We start from the raw sequence: 19899 nt of genomic DNA, 5'->3' as shown, positions 1-19899 counted from the left end.
AGGTGTGCCATCCCTTGTTCCCTGTCTGTAACCCAGCAGCTGACTTCATGCTGTGCTTAGGAAAGGAGGTCTGTATGGGGTCAGAGTTCAACCCACCTGCCTGGAGCTGTGCTTTGGACTACAGACAGAATCACTCCCATTTCGATTGCAGGCTGAGGACCACAGCCACAGAAGTCAGAATTCTAAATCAATACACCCTCAATGTGCTATATATTCCCTAGGGATCAGTCCCCTTCCCATCAAAATGGGACTGGCGAATGTGACAGACAGCACTATTCTGATAGGTTACATTATTTGTAATGTAACCTTCTAGGATGAAGGGGTTTTGCAGATAATATTAAAGTTCCTAATAAATATGACTTTGAGTTAATCTTAAAAGGAGATCATTATGGGTGGGTCTACTGTTTAAAAGGGGGTCTTTGGTTTTGCCAAGACCTTTCTCCTGCTGACCTTGGACAGGCAAGTCACTGTAAGTTCTAGAGCTTCCAGGAACTGAATTCTACCTACACACTGAGCTCAGAGGACAACGCTGAGCCTCTCATGGCACACCAACCCCAGTCAGCACTTTGATGACAGTCTTTGATGACCCTGAGCAGAGAATCCAGATTAGCGATGGCTGGACGGACTCCTGACCTCACCCACTGGGAGATGACAAATGTGTGTGTTGTTCTAAGCTGCTAAATATGTGATACACTCATGTACCTCCTAAAAATGGGATAGGCTCTGATGAATGTGTTATTAGTCAATTTTTATCATTGTGAAAACATTGGAGCAGGTACTTAAAGGAACCTGGATGGTGTAGGGAGATTACTCAGGGTGGCCTTTTGATGCAAACCGAAGGTGCACTAAGCATGAGATGTACAAGACGACAGCTGGTATAATACTGCAGTTCTGCTTCACGGTAAACGTTTTCTTGTAAGGAGAAGGAAGACATACTTAAACAACAATAAAAGTATAGTAAATAGCCTGGTAGTGTAGTCCCTTGTCATTATCAAACTTGACACCCTGTGCACCATTGTGGTTCTTTGTTTTTACACAACTGGCCTCACAGTACTTTTCTTTCTGTTTCCCCCTAAATTCATGAGGGCTATGGCATCACTAAGTGATAGGAGTTTTTCAGCTCCTTTACCATTTTATGGGTGAAGGACTTGGTACCTTGACTGAAATGCCAGTCATTTGTTATGCAGCCTTAAATGACTAAAAGTGAAGAAAAGGAAAAGGTACAAACAAAGGGGAAGGACATAGGTTTGCCTGGAATCTTCATGAATGATTGAGAAAAGGGAGGTTAAGAGAGGGGCCTACGACACACCAGGAAGAATTGTTCTGGGCATTCCAAATGGATGATTCCATTGAAACCTCCCAACCCTTCTGGGAAATAATTCTATCTCCATTCTATAGACAAAAAATGCCACGTGTTAGATAACTCACTCCAGAGTACAGGGCACCCAGATTCAAAGGAAGATCCTCCACACACTGGAGGCTCATGACTGCCCTCTGTGCCACAGCAAAGGCTCCCTCCAGTCCTCAGAAGAGAAGGGTCACGATGGCAAGGCCTGGGAGAAAAACTTCCGAGGTGGTCCAATTGCAGGACAGAGCCTGGCTGCATTAGCATGTGCTATGCCCGAAGTGCAGCAGTTTGAGAACTCTGTTCTCTTGGGGAACATCCTTTCCAAATTCTACCAAAAAAATAAAAAATAAAATTAAAAAGTAATCTTAAAAATGCTTGACTAAAGAGGGCAAAGGATGAGCTTCTATATGAGCATATTTGTATCCATAGATATTCCAAGCTATTGGGGAAAAAAAAATCCCAGAGGACAGATGTCAGCAACTCCACACTCTGATGGGAAAATTGAAGAGGACTGTGGTTACCAGTATTTCTCAAACACTTCCCCCACCCCACCCCACCCCCCCAAAAAAAAGAAGAGAGAAAAGAAACTACTCCCCTCCACAGACATACATATGCCCACAGACTCACTCTCTCCCTCCCTCTCCAATCCCCCGCCCAGTCCCGTGCAGCCCAACAGAGAGAAAACAGCTTCCTCCCCTCAGCTCTTCTAGGTCATGTAGACCCTTACATTCAATGTTGGCTTCAGCTAACTTCATTCCAACTTTCACTGAAAAAAATAATTCTCTGCCAAGTTGCCATTATCTCTACTCGGCCCCCAAAGCGTTCAGGATAAAAATCTGTTTAGACTTTTTTTCCCCCTTTTCTTTCTTTTTTATGTTGCTCAAAATAGTTTTCTCTCCTCGAGACAATTTTACAATATTCTTTATCCTTACTTAACTCTTTTCTCCAGAGTACTCACCCTGGGAGACACACCTCTCAAAACTTTCTCCTAGGCTTCTGGGCACCTCCATTCCCAAACCTCCCTCTGTTTTACCTCTTCTCATTGGACACCGGGAGGCCAGGGTTTGACTGAGGACAGGGAGATGCTGAGAAGAAAAAAAAATAAGTCTCATACAGAAGAAGGTACCTGCCCCATGTTCACATATCCTAATTCCAGGCATCTGTGATTATGCTGCATTACATGGCAAAGGAAGAATTCAAGTAGTAGAAGGAAATGAAGGTGGATAATCAGCTGACCTTACAATAGCATTTATCCTTATAGTAAAGTTAATGTGGAGGAGGGGTGCAGAATTTGGGGGCAGGAGTGAATGTTAAAATGTGATCAGGACTTGACACAACATTACTGGCTTTGAAGATGGAAAAAAAAAGGGCTACCCGCCAAAGAATGTGGGTGGCCTCTAGAAGCTGGAAAGGAAAAGAAAATGGATTGTCCCCTAGAGCCTCAAGGAAGTAATGCAGCTGCCAACACCTTGATCTCAACCCAGTGAGACCCATTTCCGACGTCTGACCTGCAGAACTGCAAGACAATAAATTTGTGTTGCGTTAAGCCACTAAATTCATGGAAACGTTACAACAGAAATAGGGAAGTCATATACTTCGTGGAGGAATGTTGCATGATCACTGTGATGCTTCCACACACCTGGTCAGCCTGTGAATTGGTCTCACCACCCAGGACGCTCTTCCCTGGAGGAACTTGGGTGGGACAACTCCATCTCCTCTCTGACACATCCAGAAGAAAATTTCCTATTCCAGAAAATCTTATTTACGCCAACAACCTGGTCAGATGCAAAGAGTGAACGAAAGGTCTAACCATCTGAATGTGTCTTCAACAAAAGAAGTAGGGGGGACAAAGGCTAGACTTAGGGAATAAGAGATTGTCCTCATGAGTTATTGTCATATTAGGTCTCCATCTATCACTGACTGGTCTTTCAAGGATTCAGAGATCTGAGACATAGGTAAGCATGTATGGAATAAGTAAATAGGTCATACCTGGGGGACCACGTGCTTATGAGGTGGCAAATGAATTAAAACCTAATTCTTTAAAAACACCCAGTTTGTTTTTATTTCTGTATGCCACCACTAAGTCTGATTCTTGAGAGTAGGGTCTTTGTTTGATTACTAATGAGCTTTAACACTTGGACCATTCTAGATGCTCAGTAACTCCGTGTTTGATGCTCAATGGATTTTTCTTTTACCTAACGGAGAGACTCGCTCTCAGGAAAAGCCTTGGAGCCTTTCCAAACTAAGCCCAGCCAGAGCCCCTCCCTCCTTAAGTCCACCCTTTTGAGTCCAATAGGGCATATATCTTCCCCGGTCCTGAGAAGGGTCGGGGAGCATTGGGTCCCCCATAGGATCTCCAGACACACTGAGTTAGATACGTCCCCAAAGAAAGCATTTAAAAAAAAAAGATAGAAATTTTTCATTTTCTCCGTGGAAATGTATCCAGATCTGATATTGGAGCAGCGAAATGTATGATGGACGGTCTTTTCCTGCGCTCTGAGCCCCTCCAACAGAGAAGAAAGTAGGAACTCTAGTCCGTTGCAAACTTTGCTTCTTTGCAAGGGGTCCAGCTTATTTCCAACGCGCCCAGTGTGACTGTCCCAGTGTGCGCTCGCATCCTTTCCCCCAGCCTTTACAGGCGGCTGGCAGGAGATCCCAGCAGCGCGTCCCTCCGCGCAGACAGAAAACCGGAGAAGCCCGGGGAAAGCCCAGGCGGGGCACGCCATCCCCGGGCCAGGGAAGCTCCCAGAGCAGCAGCACTGCGCACCACCTGCAAGCCCCCGTGGTGTCGCAGCCCTTCCTTCTGTCCTAGGGGCTTCGGCTCCTCAGCTCTGTCCCCTGGCCGAGATTCACGACCCCCGGGCCCTGCCTCCTGCTCTCTGCGCCAGGACGGCCGCTCAGCCCACTGCAAAGAGTTAAGACCCAGCTGCCGAGACACCCCTGGCGGCTCCAGGTCCCCAGGCCCCGCTCATCGCTCCTGATTGGCTGAGCGCCTGTCAGTAGTAAAGAGTATCAGATAACAAACTTGGGACCTTCATAAAGGCGTGGTGGTGATACTCCGCAATCGCTGGCAGCCTATGACATCAGCCAGGAACGCTGGGATGCCGCAGCTCTTGGCCAACCTCAGAGGAGGAGGAGGAGGAGGAGGGTCCTGCCGGCTAAGAGTTAATTAGCCCCGCACAGCCAAGGGGGGAGGCGCCAGTTTCCTGGGGACACTGGCTGCCACTGTACGTACTCCTACCCAGGGGAGCTCACAGAGAGTTGGATGAATTCTGAGTTGTTAGCTGCGGTCAGCTGGGCTCCCGGGAGCCTGTTCCTGGTGGAAAACAGGGGGCGCCTGGCACAGGGACCAGCGGCTTGCTGAGAGATTCAACATGACACTTCTGGGGTCTGAGCATTCTTTGCTGATTAGAAGCAAGTTCAGATCAGGTAGGGCGAAGGCACTTAGCCTTCCTTCTCAAACTTTTCCTCTTCTGCAATTCTTAATTCCAGAACTGCTTTCCAATAAATGCCTAAAGCCTATCGTGGTGACAACTCTGTCCCCCCCCCCCCCTCCAAAGCACATTTTTGGAAGCAAAGAATTTTACTTGACTTCGGGGGCTTGAATGTCTTTAAGTTTCAAATGCTTTGAGTTGTTGAGTGTGGGTTTTGTTTGTGAATAGGCCAATCCTCATATTATTTTCTTATTATTTTGTCTGTATATCTGTGAATAGAAATTTCGGAGGGGTAAAATCCAAAAGGAGCAACTTTGAAATGAACAAATAAGGGATTTCAAGTTTGGGAACTGCGTAATATCAGTTAATAATGGCTGAGAAGATGGACCTGATGTTGTGTATTAGGTACAGGGGTCACTTAAAAATGTAGCTTATCCAAACAAATGTATTTCCCAAAAAAAGTCACTTGGGGGAAGTAAAAATAGCAAATTTGGAGCACACCAAGAATTTAAAATGACATCACTGTAGGGGGAAAAAAAACAGTCCAGTGCCACAAATATTTTTTCCCAAACCATCTGATATTTATAAATGGAGAATTTCCCCCAAAATTTCTGTGTTAGTGGTGTACAGAGAAACTTCTCAAAGGACTCTGAGGACAGGTGAGTCAAAGGGAGAGATGGGAACTCTATTTGCTCTTTATGAAGGGTTGGTGCAGGTGTCCACTGAAGATATCATTGTGTGGGTTCCCACATTTAGACGGGACAACACTTGGCCGTTTAAGCTCTTCAGTATCTCTGTGTATATTATTGGTTTTATAATAGTGGTAACAAGCCACGCAAAACACCTACTTCGAAGATGGGTTGCTTTTCTGAGAGTTCTGATGTGAACATTGGATGTGACAGGTGTCAGCAAGATGCTGCATCATTTGCTAAGCTACATTTTCCTTGTCCCTCTGAAGAGGGCCAGTCAATTGTTTCATTGGGGATGGATGGTTCAAAAATAAGAAAAGTGAATGCTGGGAGGTAAGAATTATTCCATCAGTAACTTCCCTCGCTGCTCCCTGTTTTTAGACATCTGTGGGTTCCGCTGGAGGTTATCTGAGGATGGACACTATTGAAGCAAGTTGTAAATTCAAGAGTTTAGGTGGCCACAATCCACAGTGCCCCCTGAAGCCCCAGGGCTAGTCTGCCAGCCACCAGTCACAAAGGGCCAACAGTGGATTAAATCCTTCCTTTCCTTTCCATGTTGAGGTGAGGCCCTTGGTTTGTCAATCAGCCAGAGAAACCTCACCACTCTTAGTAATTTGTTCAAAACTGCAAGGCAACACTGCCACCTTTCTGAAGAAGAGAGGATATAGATTTGTTTTGTAGGAAGCTGCGTTCATTTCAAACACTCCTGTGCCGGTTTAAGGCAGGAGGCGGGGGGAGGGCTGGTTTCTCTCTAAAAGGATTTGGTGATGTTCTTGATAGTAGACATGCAAAACAGAACTCCCAAAGGAGTCCTTCTTTCAGCTGAAGTGCAGAAGAGAGGAAAGACTGAATTTGCACTGCCCCCAATTCCCATTGCAGTGGATTTGTGAAGTCTTGGGATATCCTAGGTCAATCCCACAGACCCTAATCTTGTACCTTCAGAGAATTTCAGCCTCACTTATTTTTTTTTTTAAGTTTGTATAGGCCTTTGTGTCATAAGGAAGGGTAATTCTTGGAAAACATGATATAGAAGCAGAAGCAGCTGAGCTTAATCCTCCATCTTTGATAAACAGGGAGGCTGGCATCTGGAAATGGGCAAAGGGGCTGGGTCATCTAGTCACAAGTGCTGACACTCTTAAAAGAAAAGAGAAAACAAGCAGCATGGGAGACTTAGAAAATATAACACTGAAGATGAGGATGACGGTTCTTTCTGGATATAGTTAGAACAATAGCTGTATAGCCACTGAGATCGCTAATAAGAAGGCCTGTTGTCTAAAAGAACTTGCTCACTTAGTGGCTAATAGTAAATAAGGGGACTCCTCTTCATTTTGATTTCTCCTTCTGTCTTCCTCCTCCTGCTTTTCTTTCTCGAGCAATTCAAACTGTAAATTCATAAAAGTTTCTATCAATACTACAAATATTTGCTTCAATCGTAGCTCTATAATATTACATATTTTAGAAAAAAAAAGTTTCAAAACTAAGTGCAATGAAATTGATTTCTGATTATAATCATGGGCTCCCTGTGATAAGGGCTTGTTCGTAGTAAGCAAATAATTTCTTTCATTTTGAAATTGACAGGGATGGCAACAGCATCCTATCAACTTTCCAAAAATTAAATTCTAGTGACCTAGTGATTTAGTATAAAATCATACCACAGGCTCAGTGAACTTGGAAAGTTTTACATTTGCAATCAAGTTTAGTGATACAAACTCGTCTTATTTGCGAGGGTGTCATGGTTGAGTGTGTGAATCTTGGGCCAGACTATCGGAGGTTTTGGCAGTCGCCTCAGCTACTAGCCGTATGACCTTGAACTTTGGGTAAATTGCATAATTTTCTATGCTTTAACTTGCGTCATCTGAATAATGAGGATGATTATATGGTTGTGCGAATTAAATGTGATAATACAAATAGGTCGCTTAGAACGATGCTCAGTGCTTAGTAAGCCCTCACAAAATAGTATTTTGTTGTTGTTAATATTAAGGGGCAGTGAGATCCTCTGTTGATGACTTTCTCGCTCTGGATTGTGGTTACTTAACCCACAGATGTCCAAGTTAAATAGATGATTTCTCAGACCCCTCTGGGATCATTGTAGAGTTCTCGGAAGATGTATAAAGACAGTCTGGAAAAAAGTGAAATTGTGATTGGGTTGTATTGCGGCTGGGCAAAAATTATAGGCGGTTTACCTAAATGTAAAAATTAGATTTGCTTTTAAACTGACCACATATTGCATGTTTTAATCTTCTCACTGGCTGTCATTTTTTCAAAGTCTGTAATCAGTATGACTGTGAACGGTTTTCTTTAATATCAGTCCTTGTGTCCTATGAAATGCAAGGGCATGTATATACACACACACACACACACACACACACACACACACACCGAACAAAAATAGAGAGAGATTCATTGATAAATGTTTCTTTTCCTCTTGTCTTCCTTGTGCCCAAAGACATATTCTGCCACCTCCTATTCTCTTGTCCTATCCCCTAGAATTGTAGGATTGTCAGAATTAGCAAGTAAAAATGCAGAATGCCCAGTCTAGATTGAATTGGAGACAAATACTCAGTTATGTAGCAATATTTGGGACATACTTATACCTGAAATCCAAATCTCACTGGGCATTCAGTATTCCTTTTGGAAACCCTACCTGCAATCTAAGCAGTCTTTGATACTCTCTGTTGTCTTATCCTATATTCCATAAACCTCTTAAGATTCCGGGTCTCCGAACATTCCCTAGAATTGCAAAACTTGTATATTAAACATTCCCTGGAATTGCAAAACTTGTATATTCAGCAAGAAGGCTCAGAACAGGGAAGGGGTACCAGGAGAAGGAGCCATGGGCCCTGTGGGGTAGAACCAGCATATGGAGTGAGGACAACCACAGGAGCTTTTGGCTTTCTGTCAAGGAGGACGATAAGCTCGGTGGGCAGCTGGTGCTCAGGCAGCAGGGGCTCCAGAAATGAAAATTGGGCTCAAGGAACAGGCAAAGCAAGCAGGCAAGCTGCAGGGGGTAACTCAGCCGAATAGCCGGGGGGCACCGAGGCTCTGTGTTCTTCTACCCCAAGGATTCCAAAATCAGGCCTCCAGTGCCCATACTAGGTGACTAGTCCTTCTAGAGAAAGCAAGGAACTTCTCAGCAGGATCTGGCATCACCTGCTCTGTCCTTTCCCTATTCTCAAAGCCTCAGGTAACTTAAAAGGTCAACTGAGTCCTACTTTATGCTAGATCCTTGCTCTGCAACTGAATTTTCTCTTGGGAATTGAGGCAGTTAGATGGTGATGTTGATCTTCAATTTTTAACAAAATATACACTATTGAAAAACTTCGATCATGAGCTAAAAGAAGCCCAGGCCCTGGAATTACCTTCACCTTTAGTTAGTTTTATAACCTAGAACAAATAATTTAACCTAGAAGCATTCCTTTTCCATAACATCTAATATATATGCTACATGCAACAAGCATGTAAATATATCTAATTAATCGATCGCTTCAGATCTCATTTTTGTCATCTACCAAATAGAGGATTTTTCACTGATTCATCTCCGAAGCTGTGAACAGCCCTAAGATTTCCTATTTTTTTAAGTGAACGACCCTAACTATTTTTGCAAGGCTTTAAACAGCATAAGGTTGATTAAAAAGCATTACCCTATGAGAATATAATTAGCTGGACCTAAAAAGGTGAACTATATTTTAATTTCTAAATGGGGATTTAAAATATTTTTTTAAGCTGAAGAAACATTCAAGGTCTGGCTCAAATCATCTCCTTGAGACCATCCTCAAGTCTTATCATATCAAATTTACTCATGGAGCCCGGGCTCTTGCCTCACATCGTAGTTACTGCAGCACGAGCTCCCACCCCCCACTTTCCCTGCCCTATTTTTATCCACAGCGCTTATCACTATTGAGCAGTCTGCTTGTTTATTTGTTTATCATTTGTCCACGAGGGTAGAAATTTTTTACTTCTTTGTCATTCACTGCTTTTATTCTCCAGCCCCTAGAACTTGTGCTTGGACAGAGAAGGCACCATTAAACATCTGTTAAGGAATGAGGAGTAGCTCAGTGGTCCAGCATGTGCTTAGCATGCATGCAGCCCTGGGTTTGAAAACCAGCACTGAAAAAAAAAAAGGTGTCCAGTAAAATATCTTATTCTTTCTCCAAAGATTACTCAGAAACAGAGTAAATAATATGTGTATGCTTTTAGGCATACGAATGGTTGTTAAAACTGGGGGGGGGGGGCGGGGAAGGACAGTAGTGAGTATCAATACACAATTCTGAGCAGTAGTTATATCCAAAGAAGGATGAGTGAATGTAAATGCAAAATTTAGAGCAATAGCAAAGTAGGAGAGTATAGATGAGGAGACAGGTGTAGCCCACAGGTAAGAAGCAGGTGATGGGTGCTGTTCTTAGGCTTGCCAGTTTATTATTTTTTCATGAAGCCAACTAATTAGACAGGAGGTAATTTATGGGCCAATGATGATGGGGTACACCATGGACCAGAGGTTATGATTAATCCAATTCTGTGAACCTTAGTTCCTTACAAAAAAGAAAATGTATCTTCTTTAAGACCAAGAAGAATGACATTCATCATTTATCTGCTACAGCCTATGATAGAAAGTCAGTCAGACTTTGTCAAATTGGATTGAGCCAGATTGATGGCTTTAACCTAATTGGATTAAACTGAAGAAGAACAGAACAGTATATGGCAGAAGCAAAAGTGCTCTTCCCCAGGATTGGAATGTTACATGCTTCAAAAAAGTCAAACCTGAACAGGAGATGCTGGTGCTATACCAGCCAGACTTCACTAGTTACCTACTGCATGGTAAACAGGCATCTTGCATCTACAGATAGAAAAGGTGTTTTAACCAGATTTTTTCACAGCTGTGACAAATAGAACTGACAGGAACAATTAGAGGAGGAAAAGTTTATTGGGGGGCTCATGGGTTTTGGAGGTCTAGATCGACAGATAGCCAACTCCATTAGGCAGAACATCATGGCAGAAGTGTGGTGGAGGAAAGGGGCTCAAGACTTTGCACCAGGAAACAGAGAGATCTCCTCTCAAGAGGGACAAAATAGAAAGAAACCCAAAGTCACACCCCCCCAGGGACCCACTCCTCCAGTCGCATCCTACCTGCCTACAGTTACCACCCAGTTAAACCCTGTCAGGGGATTAAGGCACTGATTAGGTTAAGGCTCTCATAACTCAATCATTTCACTTCTAAACTTTCTTGCATTGTTTCACACATGAACTTTGGGGACTCCCATGTATAAATCACAATAGAAGGAGAAGCCAGCAGGTACATTTCTCAGGTACGCCTTCCTGTGCCACTCTTGTGTCCTGCAGACACAGCCACAGTGGAAGCTCATGGGACCCACTCTCAGATTCCATGAGCTTGCAAAAGTTAGTACAACTCACTGGACCTCCATTCCCATATCCACAAAATAATTCAAGGTCTTGGTGGCCCCATGACTCCATGAGGGAAAGATCTCTGTAGATTTATGAAGGGTTTCTTTTACAGAAAGAAATCCTACTCACCCTGTGAGAATGGATTATTTGACCTGGTGGCATGTGAATTACACAAGAGAGAAGCATGGAATAGCTTAAAGATTTCAATGGACATCAATAGAGTTAACAACAATAACAACAAAATAGCTAAATAGTTTTGCAACTTTTTTTGCAACTTTATCATTTTAGGTATTAGATTTTCAATTTTACTAAATAGGTAGTGCTAATTTTTTTTCCCCAGAATAGCTAGTAAATTAGTCTCCACTTAACCAGATTTAGATCTTTATTCTTCAATAAATGTAGAGAAGCCTCCAAATTTTGTTAAAAACCAGTTATATCATTGATTCCTAGAATTTACAGTAAATAGGGCTGATTTGTGTGATTTTTACCACCCCCAGAGCAAAGCAAAATGCCCTCTGGAACTTTTGAAGGGGGAATAATATCTTTCTCTTCTCCCTCTGGTGAGGAAAAATAAATTCTCTCACTCCCTTATTAGAATACTTCTCTTATCAGTTGATTCACTCTGATTGATGTTTGCCATATCCAACCACCTTAGTTCACTAGAGAAGCAGTAGAATTCAAAGGGAGCTAAGCCACTATAATATTGTAGAATGTATGTATTGGGTCTTGTCATGTAAAGGAACTTGGCTCTCACTTAGTATGTGTAGCAGTGATGAATGCATATACAGACCCTTGAATACTTGGTACGTCTTGACCAGCACCCAAGTTGGAATGAACACATAAGTTTCTTGTCCCTCGATCTACATCTCTTTCTCCTCGCTCTTGAAGTGGCACAGAGGCAAAAATTGTTTCTGATAAAATAGAGTCAAGTAGCTCCAGGGAATATTGCACAGATGAGGTACGACGACCAGAAAATACCCCTTAACCTATTCTGTCTTTTCTATTTCCGGAAACTCTCTCTATAGAAAAGCTGGTCAACCTCGTCCTCCTTGTGGTTGGTGATACTGAGTTTTCAGTCTGAGGTAAAGATCCAAGTGGAATTTTTTGATACCCAAGCTCCAGACAGGGCAATCAAGCTCCCCAAAAAGGTTAAATGCATAAAAGGCTGTTCAACATTTATTGAATAATGATTTTCTTAATACTTTATAAATTTCTTTATTACCCATGTTCCTTCCTTGTCCTGGACCAAATGCATAGTTTTTTATAAGGTTATAATCAAAGTGTATGCAGAGGCTTATATTCAGCCTTTTATCATATGAATTTTTAACATGAGAAGTTTTTTTTAAAATTTTTATTAGTTATTGATGGACCTTTATTCATTTATTTGATATGAGATGCTGAGAATTGAACCCAGTACATCACACATGCTAGGCAAGTGCTCTACCACTGAGCCACAACCCCAGCTCCAAGAATTTTTAATATCATAAGAAATGTTTCAAGTTACTCTATAGCAGCATAATTCTTCCTTTAAGACTCTATGATATTTCAATAAGCGACTGTATAGTAATTTACTTAACCTTTCCCTCTTGTATTGGAAAATTAAGCTGGTTATAATTTTATAGTATACTACTCTGAAAATTGTTATGCAAAACACTATGAAGAGGGAAAAGATAGGTACTGGGGAATGAGATTGATCAAATTATGTTCGTGGCATACTGATTCCTGCTATTATGTATAATTATAATGCACCAGTAAAGAATTAAAATTTCAAAAATAAAAACACATATGAAGTCCTCTATGCAAAAAAAAGGGGGGGGGGAATTTTTTTCTTCCTTTGTATGCTCTCATAAAATCCTCATTATATACTGAAGTGAGGGAATAATGGATTTGAATCTTTATGATTCATGGTGGTAGCTAACATTTCTGTTAAGAACTAAAAGTCCCAATCTTAACCCTAGACCTACTTCTGTAGGTGAGGAATACTTTTCCCTATAGTAGAACTAACTCAGTCACCTTGTTTACTTTTCCAGTGGTGACTGGTATTCAATGAGCCTTTCATACCTTTTCAATAGAGAATGAAAAGAGAAATGAGCAACAGTTCATTTGGAAACTTCCAGGTGATCTGCTATTTGGAGATCACCTGTTACTGAATATAATAGACACCTCATCCAAAGAGAAGAGAACTAGGGGTTGTTAAGCCTATGATCTGAGGGCTCTTATATTACTTCATTTAATCCTCACAGAAATGCTATGGAACAGGTATGATTATCCCCATTTTATAGGTAAAGAAGATGCGGTTCAAAGATGTCAAACGACTTAGAGGTCTGATAGGAATCTGTTTGTCCCACTAAACAAACCTGACTATTTCTGTTATAACTAAAACCTTCCTCTCTCTGCTCACAACTCCTTCGCATGCACATCACACCTGGCCTGAGGTCCTTCTGGATTACAACTCCAGACATAGAACCAATTGTTGTTACAGCATTGGTTTCTTAAACAATGATTTATCAAGCTAGTACTAATTAATCTTTAAATTATACACGCTATCTCTCCCCTCCTAATTTCAGGATTTTGTTGGGAGGTTGTTTGTTTGTTTTTGTTTTTGTTTATTTTGTTTTGTTTTTGGTGCTTGAGATTGAATACAGGTAAGCTTAACCACTGAGCCACATCAACAGTCCTTTTTTATATTTTATTTAGAGACAGGGTCTCACTAAGTTGCTTCAGGCCTCAATAAGTTGCTGAAGCTGGCTTTGACTTGTTATCCTCCTGCCTCATCCTCTGAGCTCTGGGATTACAGGCATGCCCCACTGCACCCAGGCTCCAGGATTTTTAATGTATAACTTGACTGTTAAATCCAGCTTATTTGAGAAGAAAATTATACAAGAAATTTTTGCAACCCCAAAACAATGAGAAAAGATTTTCTATAAGTTACCAAATGTAGTTATATACTATCTACTAGTGAGTAGTCTGAGTAAAACTGAAAAATATTATCAATGAGCCATAATTGAGTGTACACACACACACACACATATATATATATATAATATAAATACATATATTTTTGTATAGAGAGACATAAAGATTTAACTTTGATAATGATGGTTATTGAATTCACAATAAAATATATAATGAATTTTGTTGGGAAAATTGACTATCCATTTGGAAATAAATCAATTCAAATATTTTATAATAAATAATAAGATAAATTTCATATGATTAGGTGGCCGAGGAAATCTATAACATATTAGAAGAAAACAGGGGAGAATAATTTTATAATCTTGGAGTAGATAAGCCTTCCCATGAATGTCTTCAAAGCCAGAGTAAAAACAAAAATGGATATGTTGGCCACTTAAAAAATGTAAGCTTTACCTAAAAAAGTCAGCAAAACAAATTGAAAAGTTAAATAGTAGATTCAAAGAAAATTCTTGCAAGTTTATGAAAGCCAAAATTATTTAAAGGTCTTCTATAAGCAATAAGGTTCAAAGCAAACAACCCAAGAGAAAAACAATTCAAGGAAAGAAAATGGTCAATAAGCATGTGAAGTGCACTCAGTTCTCTCACATTCAAGAAAATGCAAATTCAAAGACCAGAGGCTATTTTTTTCACATCTTGGATGAGCTAAAATTTGAAATATTGGTATGGATGTGAAGACACGGGCACAGGTATTCTGCTGGTAAGCATCTGAATCTGTGAAGTCTTAGGGAACAATTGGACCATTGACTTTTACCTGAACCTAATTATCAATGAAGATACTTCAAGGTATCCAATCTACGTAAATGCACATGTACTTTCATTGCATCAATATTTATAATGTCTGACCTAAAAAGATGGAAACAATGTAAACATTCACCTAATCAAATTATGATACATTCATATTAGGAAATTCAATAAAATATAGTGTGAAACAAAAAAAAGAGAAATGATAAAATTCTATATGAACTGACATGGCAAGATCTCCCAAGACACAAAGTTAATTTTTTAAAAGCAGATTATGAAACATTTGGGGAATGTATTTTCATTTATTTTTTTTTAATTTTGTACATTAAAAATAATAACTAGAGCATATATGTCAAACTGCCCAGAATGATACCTAGGGGTATGGACAGGGAAAGACCTTATCTTCTCCATTTGGATCTTTCAAAATGAGAATGCATTTTTATTTTATTTTTAAATATGCCTAAAATACAAGGAGAGATTCATATCGTAACAGTGATGAGAAATAGCCCATTTCTGGAAGTTTTTAATTAGGTAGATAAAAATTTAAGTAAAAATTCAGAATATGCAAATACGAAAGCTAATTCAATTGTATATTTTATACTTCCAACTGGACACAGAAAATTAGGTGACATAAATGCTAGAATATAAATTTTAAATTTAAGACCTTCCCACAACACACACACACACACACACACACATAGAAATGTCAATAAGTTCTAAATATCAGATTCATCTCTTGATTATAAGGCAGCAAAAGGTAGGAAATAAAATTATTTTCAAAGTTGAAATATTTTAAACCCAATGAATTGGAAATCAAAACACACCACAAACACACCAACATAATCTTTTTAATCTTGTTTTTCTATTGTTTATTTTGATTATTTATTCAGTGTCTCCTAGGTAGTCGGTAATAAGTCAATTGGCAGTGAATGTTACTGTAAGGGTCCGGCGAAGTGTCGGAGAAAGAGACCACCAAGTGACCACTCATGCAATTGGCAGAAGGGGATTTATTGAACCAGCATGCTGCGGCTCCGTGCCCACTCGAGAAGGGAAAGCAGCCCAGAGCCCAGAGCAGGGGTTGTGCAATGCTTAAGTACACTTTTTTGGGGAGGGCGGGACTTTACATACATCACAGTCTCCTTTAACAAATCATCATACACCGCGGGAAAATCAAACAATAATTCTGAGACATGATTAGTTCATTCATTGGCAGGAACAGATCAGGCGGGGGTGATAGGTCATTCCTAAGGAGGGGGTTACATTCAAACTGATTGGTCCAGGCCCTGCAATGCCTACGTGCAAGATCATACAGAGCCCTGAGTTATTAGACAACCAAGCCGTCAGGGGGAATATTTACTGGGCGGTTCCAAGCATTGTCTTAACAGCTACAGGAATTTCAAGTTTTGCATGTAGCATAGAAACCTAACAATACCTAATCCTTTACATTTTAACTCAGGCCTTGCAGCCCAGAAACTTTACAATGCCCGGTCTTTTACCCTTTAACTTTTACACTTTAACTTCAATTTCTTTTACCCTTACATTACCTGTTTATTTTTAAGTCCTGGAGCACTGTGGGGGTGAGGGATACACCACGTCTGAGAAGGAGCTGAAGGAGGAGTTGGCTGAGTACCTGGAAGGCTTCTCAAATTCCCATTAGTCCCAGAGCATGTCCACAGGCTACAACCAACCACGCTTGCTCCTCAGCCACGAGACTAAAAATCCACAACCTCAGATACTAACTAATTTGCCATAGTCTCTGCTGGTCCGAGTTTCCTCTTTCTGCAATCTCCATTACCATAACCAACCCTGGTCTGAAACAATTAAATGGAAAGCTACAGAAATAAACATCCATAAGTCTTAAACAGCTCTATTATAGTATATTGATATGATTATTCTATTTTACTCTTAGCGATCATTGTTAATTTCTTAGCATGCCTAATTTATAAGTTAAACTTTACCATACAGAGAGGAAAAAGCAGGTTGTATGGAGGATTCAGGCATCCATCCGCAGGGTCTTGGAGTGTATTCCCTGTGGATAAGGGGATGCTACGGTGTATTGGAGAGTTTGAATCTGTATATTGTGGTGAAGGCCATGCAGTCTGGCTGACTCAGATTAAAATCCTGGCTCTACCCTTACTCTTTCTATGAATTTGAGGGTGTGTCTTAAGCTCTTGAAACCCTATGACTCCATTTCTAAATATGGGAGAAAAAATGCCCCCCACCAACAGAAATTTTGGAAGGTTTCAAAAAGACCCATGTACAAAGTACTTGACAGAGTAAGGGATATGCTTCTGTACTCAATGAGTGGTAAGCTGTTTCATTCACACATAAATAGTGATTTCTATATTAATTATCTACATCAATGTTTATGTGACTATGCTTTGATACGTTATTTACAATGTTTTAAAATAATTTGTCATTATAAAATATCATATTGATTCTAAATTCACCATAACCGACTTCTCGTGTTTCTCTGAAGATTTACTGCCTGTACATCTTATTTCTTCTTTCCCCAGAAGGTATAATATTGAAGATAATTATTGTCATCATAGAATTTATATTGAATTCTATAAAGTGCTTTATATGCAGATCATCATTTACTGTTTCCTTTTCGATAAATGCTTGAAGAAAGCATTCTTATTATTCTCTTGCTCCAGAGAAGGATATTTTTTGTTGTTGTTGTTTGCTATTGGGAATTGAACCCAAAGAGGCTTAACCACTGAGCCACATCCCTGGTCCTTTTTAGTCCTTGTTTTGAAACAGCATCTGTCTAAGTTGCTTAGGGCCTCACCAAGTTGCTAAGGCTGGCTTTGAACTTTCGATCCTCCTGTCTCAGCCTCCTGAGTTGCTGAGATTACAAGTGTGCACCATAAGGCCCGGCCAAGATGGTTTTTTATTCGAGATCTGGTCTTTATGTTTCTGAACATACAGACGTAAAGATCCCTTGTCTGGGGTCCAGCCAGGTTACCACTGGCTGTGAGGATTAGCAAAGGCTTATGGGTATATTTCAGCTACTACTGGAAGCCCTCAGTCTTTTCTCTTAAAATTGAAAATACTGTTTTGTTTAAAAAATAAAACCAGAGAAGAGCTTTCAAGAGAGAACATTTTGGGAATAGGCAGCCTGCCAAATGGTGACAATTTGCATTTCTAGGGTGTATTAAACTACCCCTCCTTCATCAAAAATAAAGCACATCAGTTCACGTGTGTGTGTGTGTGTGTGTGTGTTTTCCTACCAACTCTGTGATCTTAGAAAGCTGGTTGTGCAAATGAGGAGATGAGACAGGTACATGAAGAAATTGGTCCAAGGACATCCAGTAGATTTAGAATCAGGGCTTCTAGAACCAAGCTTATACCACAAGGTTCCCCAGAGATGTGAACAGCCTAAGAGAAACACAGACAGTGCTGTGAGACAGGCGGAGGCCTGGCGTTAACCCCTCTTCTCTCTGCTGAAAGCCTTTCTCTCATGCCTCCTGCGGTAGCCATCCATGATGGCCTCCAGATTAAAAGAGGTGGTTGGAAGGAAAGGTGGAAATTCAGTAATGGATAGGAGAGGAGATCAGAATGAGGCATAGGATAAAAAGGATTCTTTGGTTTAGCAGAGAAAATGTGAGCCTTTACAGAGGATTGTATTCTTGACACACAGATTAGAACCTGACACAACAGAAGGTCCTAGAGACAGTGTTATGTTTGGTTGCCTCAAAACCTTGTGTCTAACAGTAGGTCTGAGATTCTTTTCTAGATTAAAAAGAGCACAATGATATATCATAATATAGACTAAATCTATTTCTATATGAAAATAGAAATATACTAGTAATTATACATGTATTTACTTGTTAACATACTTGTATTTATACATGTGTGCATGTCCATATGTACATTTATATCTGCATATAATATAGATGTGCAGTATGAGGGGGTTCAAGATTGATGTGGAGGGTGCTGTTCTGCTATGTTAGTTATGCTGCTGAGAAATTGAGGGTCAAATTTGAACAGTCCAACAAGAGGAAGATGTTTAACTTCATTGAAAATCGGATATAATATGCACATTAAATATGGTGCTCTCAAAGAAAAATGAGAAGGGAAAAAAACGTGTTTAAAATATAAGAACAAGTTTTCAAAATAGCCTATATAATACAATCCCCATTCTTGAGAATTTGTACAGTCCCTTTAATATGCACGTGTCCAAGTGAATCAGTAAAGGAAGGCAAAAATAATAGCATATCTTGCTCTTCCCTGAGGACTTTAAGTACCATTTCAGAATCCATCTTAAAATGATCATTTATTTTTCAGATTTTTCTATAACGAACATGCATTTATTTTATCCTCAGAAAAGACAATATATGCTCAAATGCTGGTAAGAAAATACCACAGGCATAAGTTGGAATTTTAAAAGTTCTTGAATCTAGATCCAAGGACGACAGCCACATGGAATGGAGAATCTGCTGGTAACTTAAAGAGAATTTATTTTCTCTCCCAAGCCATACTTCTTGATCCAAAGTCTAATTCATTCTTATCAATTTTCACTTGGCCACTCAGTGGGTATCTTCATTAACATTTGTGTGGTGATTTGTCAGTGCTGAAGAAGTCTTGGTTTAATCATGGTAATGACCCTATAAGGTGGAAATAATGGTGCCTTCATGTCAGGGTGGGGAAATGGGGCGAGAGAGGTTAATGCCCTGACCAAATTCACACACACAGAGAGCATGATGGCGCAGCACCCGAACTCAGATCTTGTGATCCTTCCATAAATGAATAAACACAAAGAGACACAAATCACAGTCCCTTTTGCCCAAGGACGTCCCCCAAGCAACAGCTTTCAAGGAAAACAGGTCAAACAGGCAGGTCCCCCCTCTCCGCCCTCGGCAGGCCCTTCCTGTCATCGTGTCCCGGGGCGTGTGTGTGCTGTCTGCTTAATTCACTCATGGCTCAATGCCACAGAATACATAAACAAGTGGGGAAAGCCTCTGAGAGGAATCTTGGTGCCCAAATGGAGCAATTTGTCTTCTGAAATTATTGTTTGAAATTGTTTATGTCAGTTGCCGAGTTTCTGTTCTGTACCGCAGGGACCTGTTTCTGATGGAAGAAAAAAAATTCCCTGCAGTTGAACAACTATCCTCCTTGGATAGTTCTGGTAACGGTGGAACCTGCTGCTTGCTTGCCTCCCCCCTCCCCAATACAGAGACAGATTTGATGAGGTTCACTGAAGTCCCAAAGAAGCACCCCCAAGTATTCCTGGGTGCTCACTCTTTTCTGGGCACAGCTCTGAGCATGTAACATGTGCTAACCAACGAATCTTCACAATAGTCCTACA

The 19899-nt window shown here is 40.6% G+C and overlaps 1 protein-coding gene across 2 annotated transcripts in view; it reads left to right on the top strand.

Annotated features, from left to right (window-relative positions):
* The first annotated feature begins 4429 nt into the window (after nucleotides 1–4429).
* The window catches only part of Myocd (myocardin), a 99977-nt gene continuing 84507 nt past the window's right edge, over nucleotides 4430–19899 (top strand). For both annotated transcript variants that reach the window (XM_046420735.2, XM_046420736.2), the window contains exon 1: nucleotides 4430–4777. In XM_046420735.2, coding sequence (XP_046276691.1) covers nucleotides 4723–4777 — 55 coding nt within the window. In that variant the 5' untranslated portion in view covers nucleotides 4430–4722. The remainder of the gene's footprint in view (nucleotides 4778–19899) is intronic.

This window comes from Marmota monax, unplaced genomic scaffold, assembly GCF_021218885.2.
Source record: "Marmota monax isolate L192 unplaced genomic scaffold, Marmota_monax_Labrador192_F-V1.1 WCK01_AAM20220418_F8-fsc00274, whole genome shotgun sequence".
Taxonomy (NCBI): domain Eukaryota; kingdom Metazoa; phylum Chordata; class Mammalia; order Rodentia; family Sciuridae; genus Marmota; species Marmota monax.
This window is presented reverse-complemented; position numbering and strand designations above follow the sequence as displayed.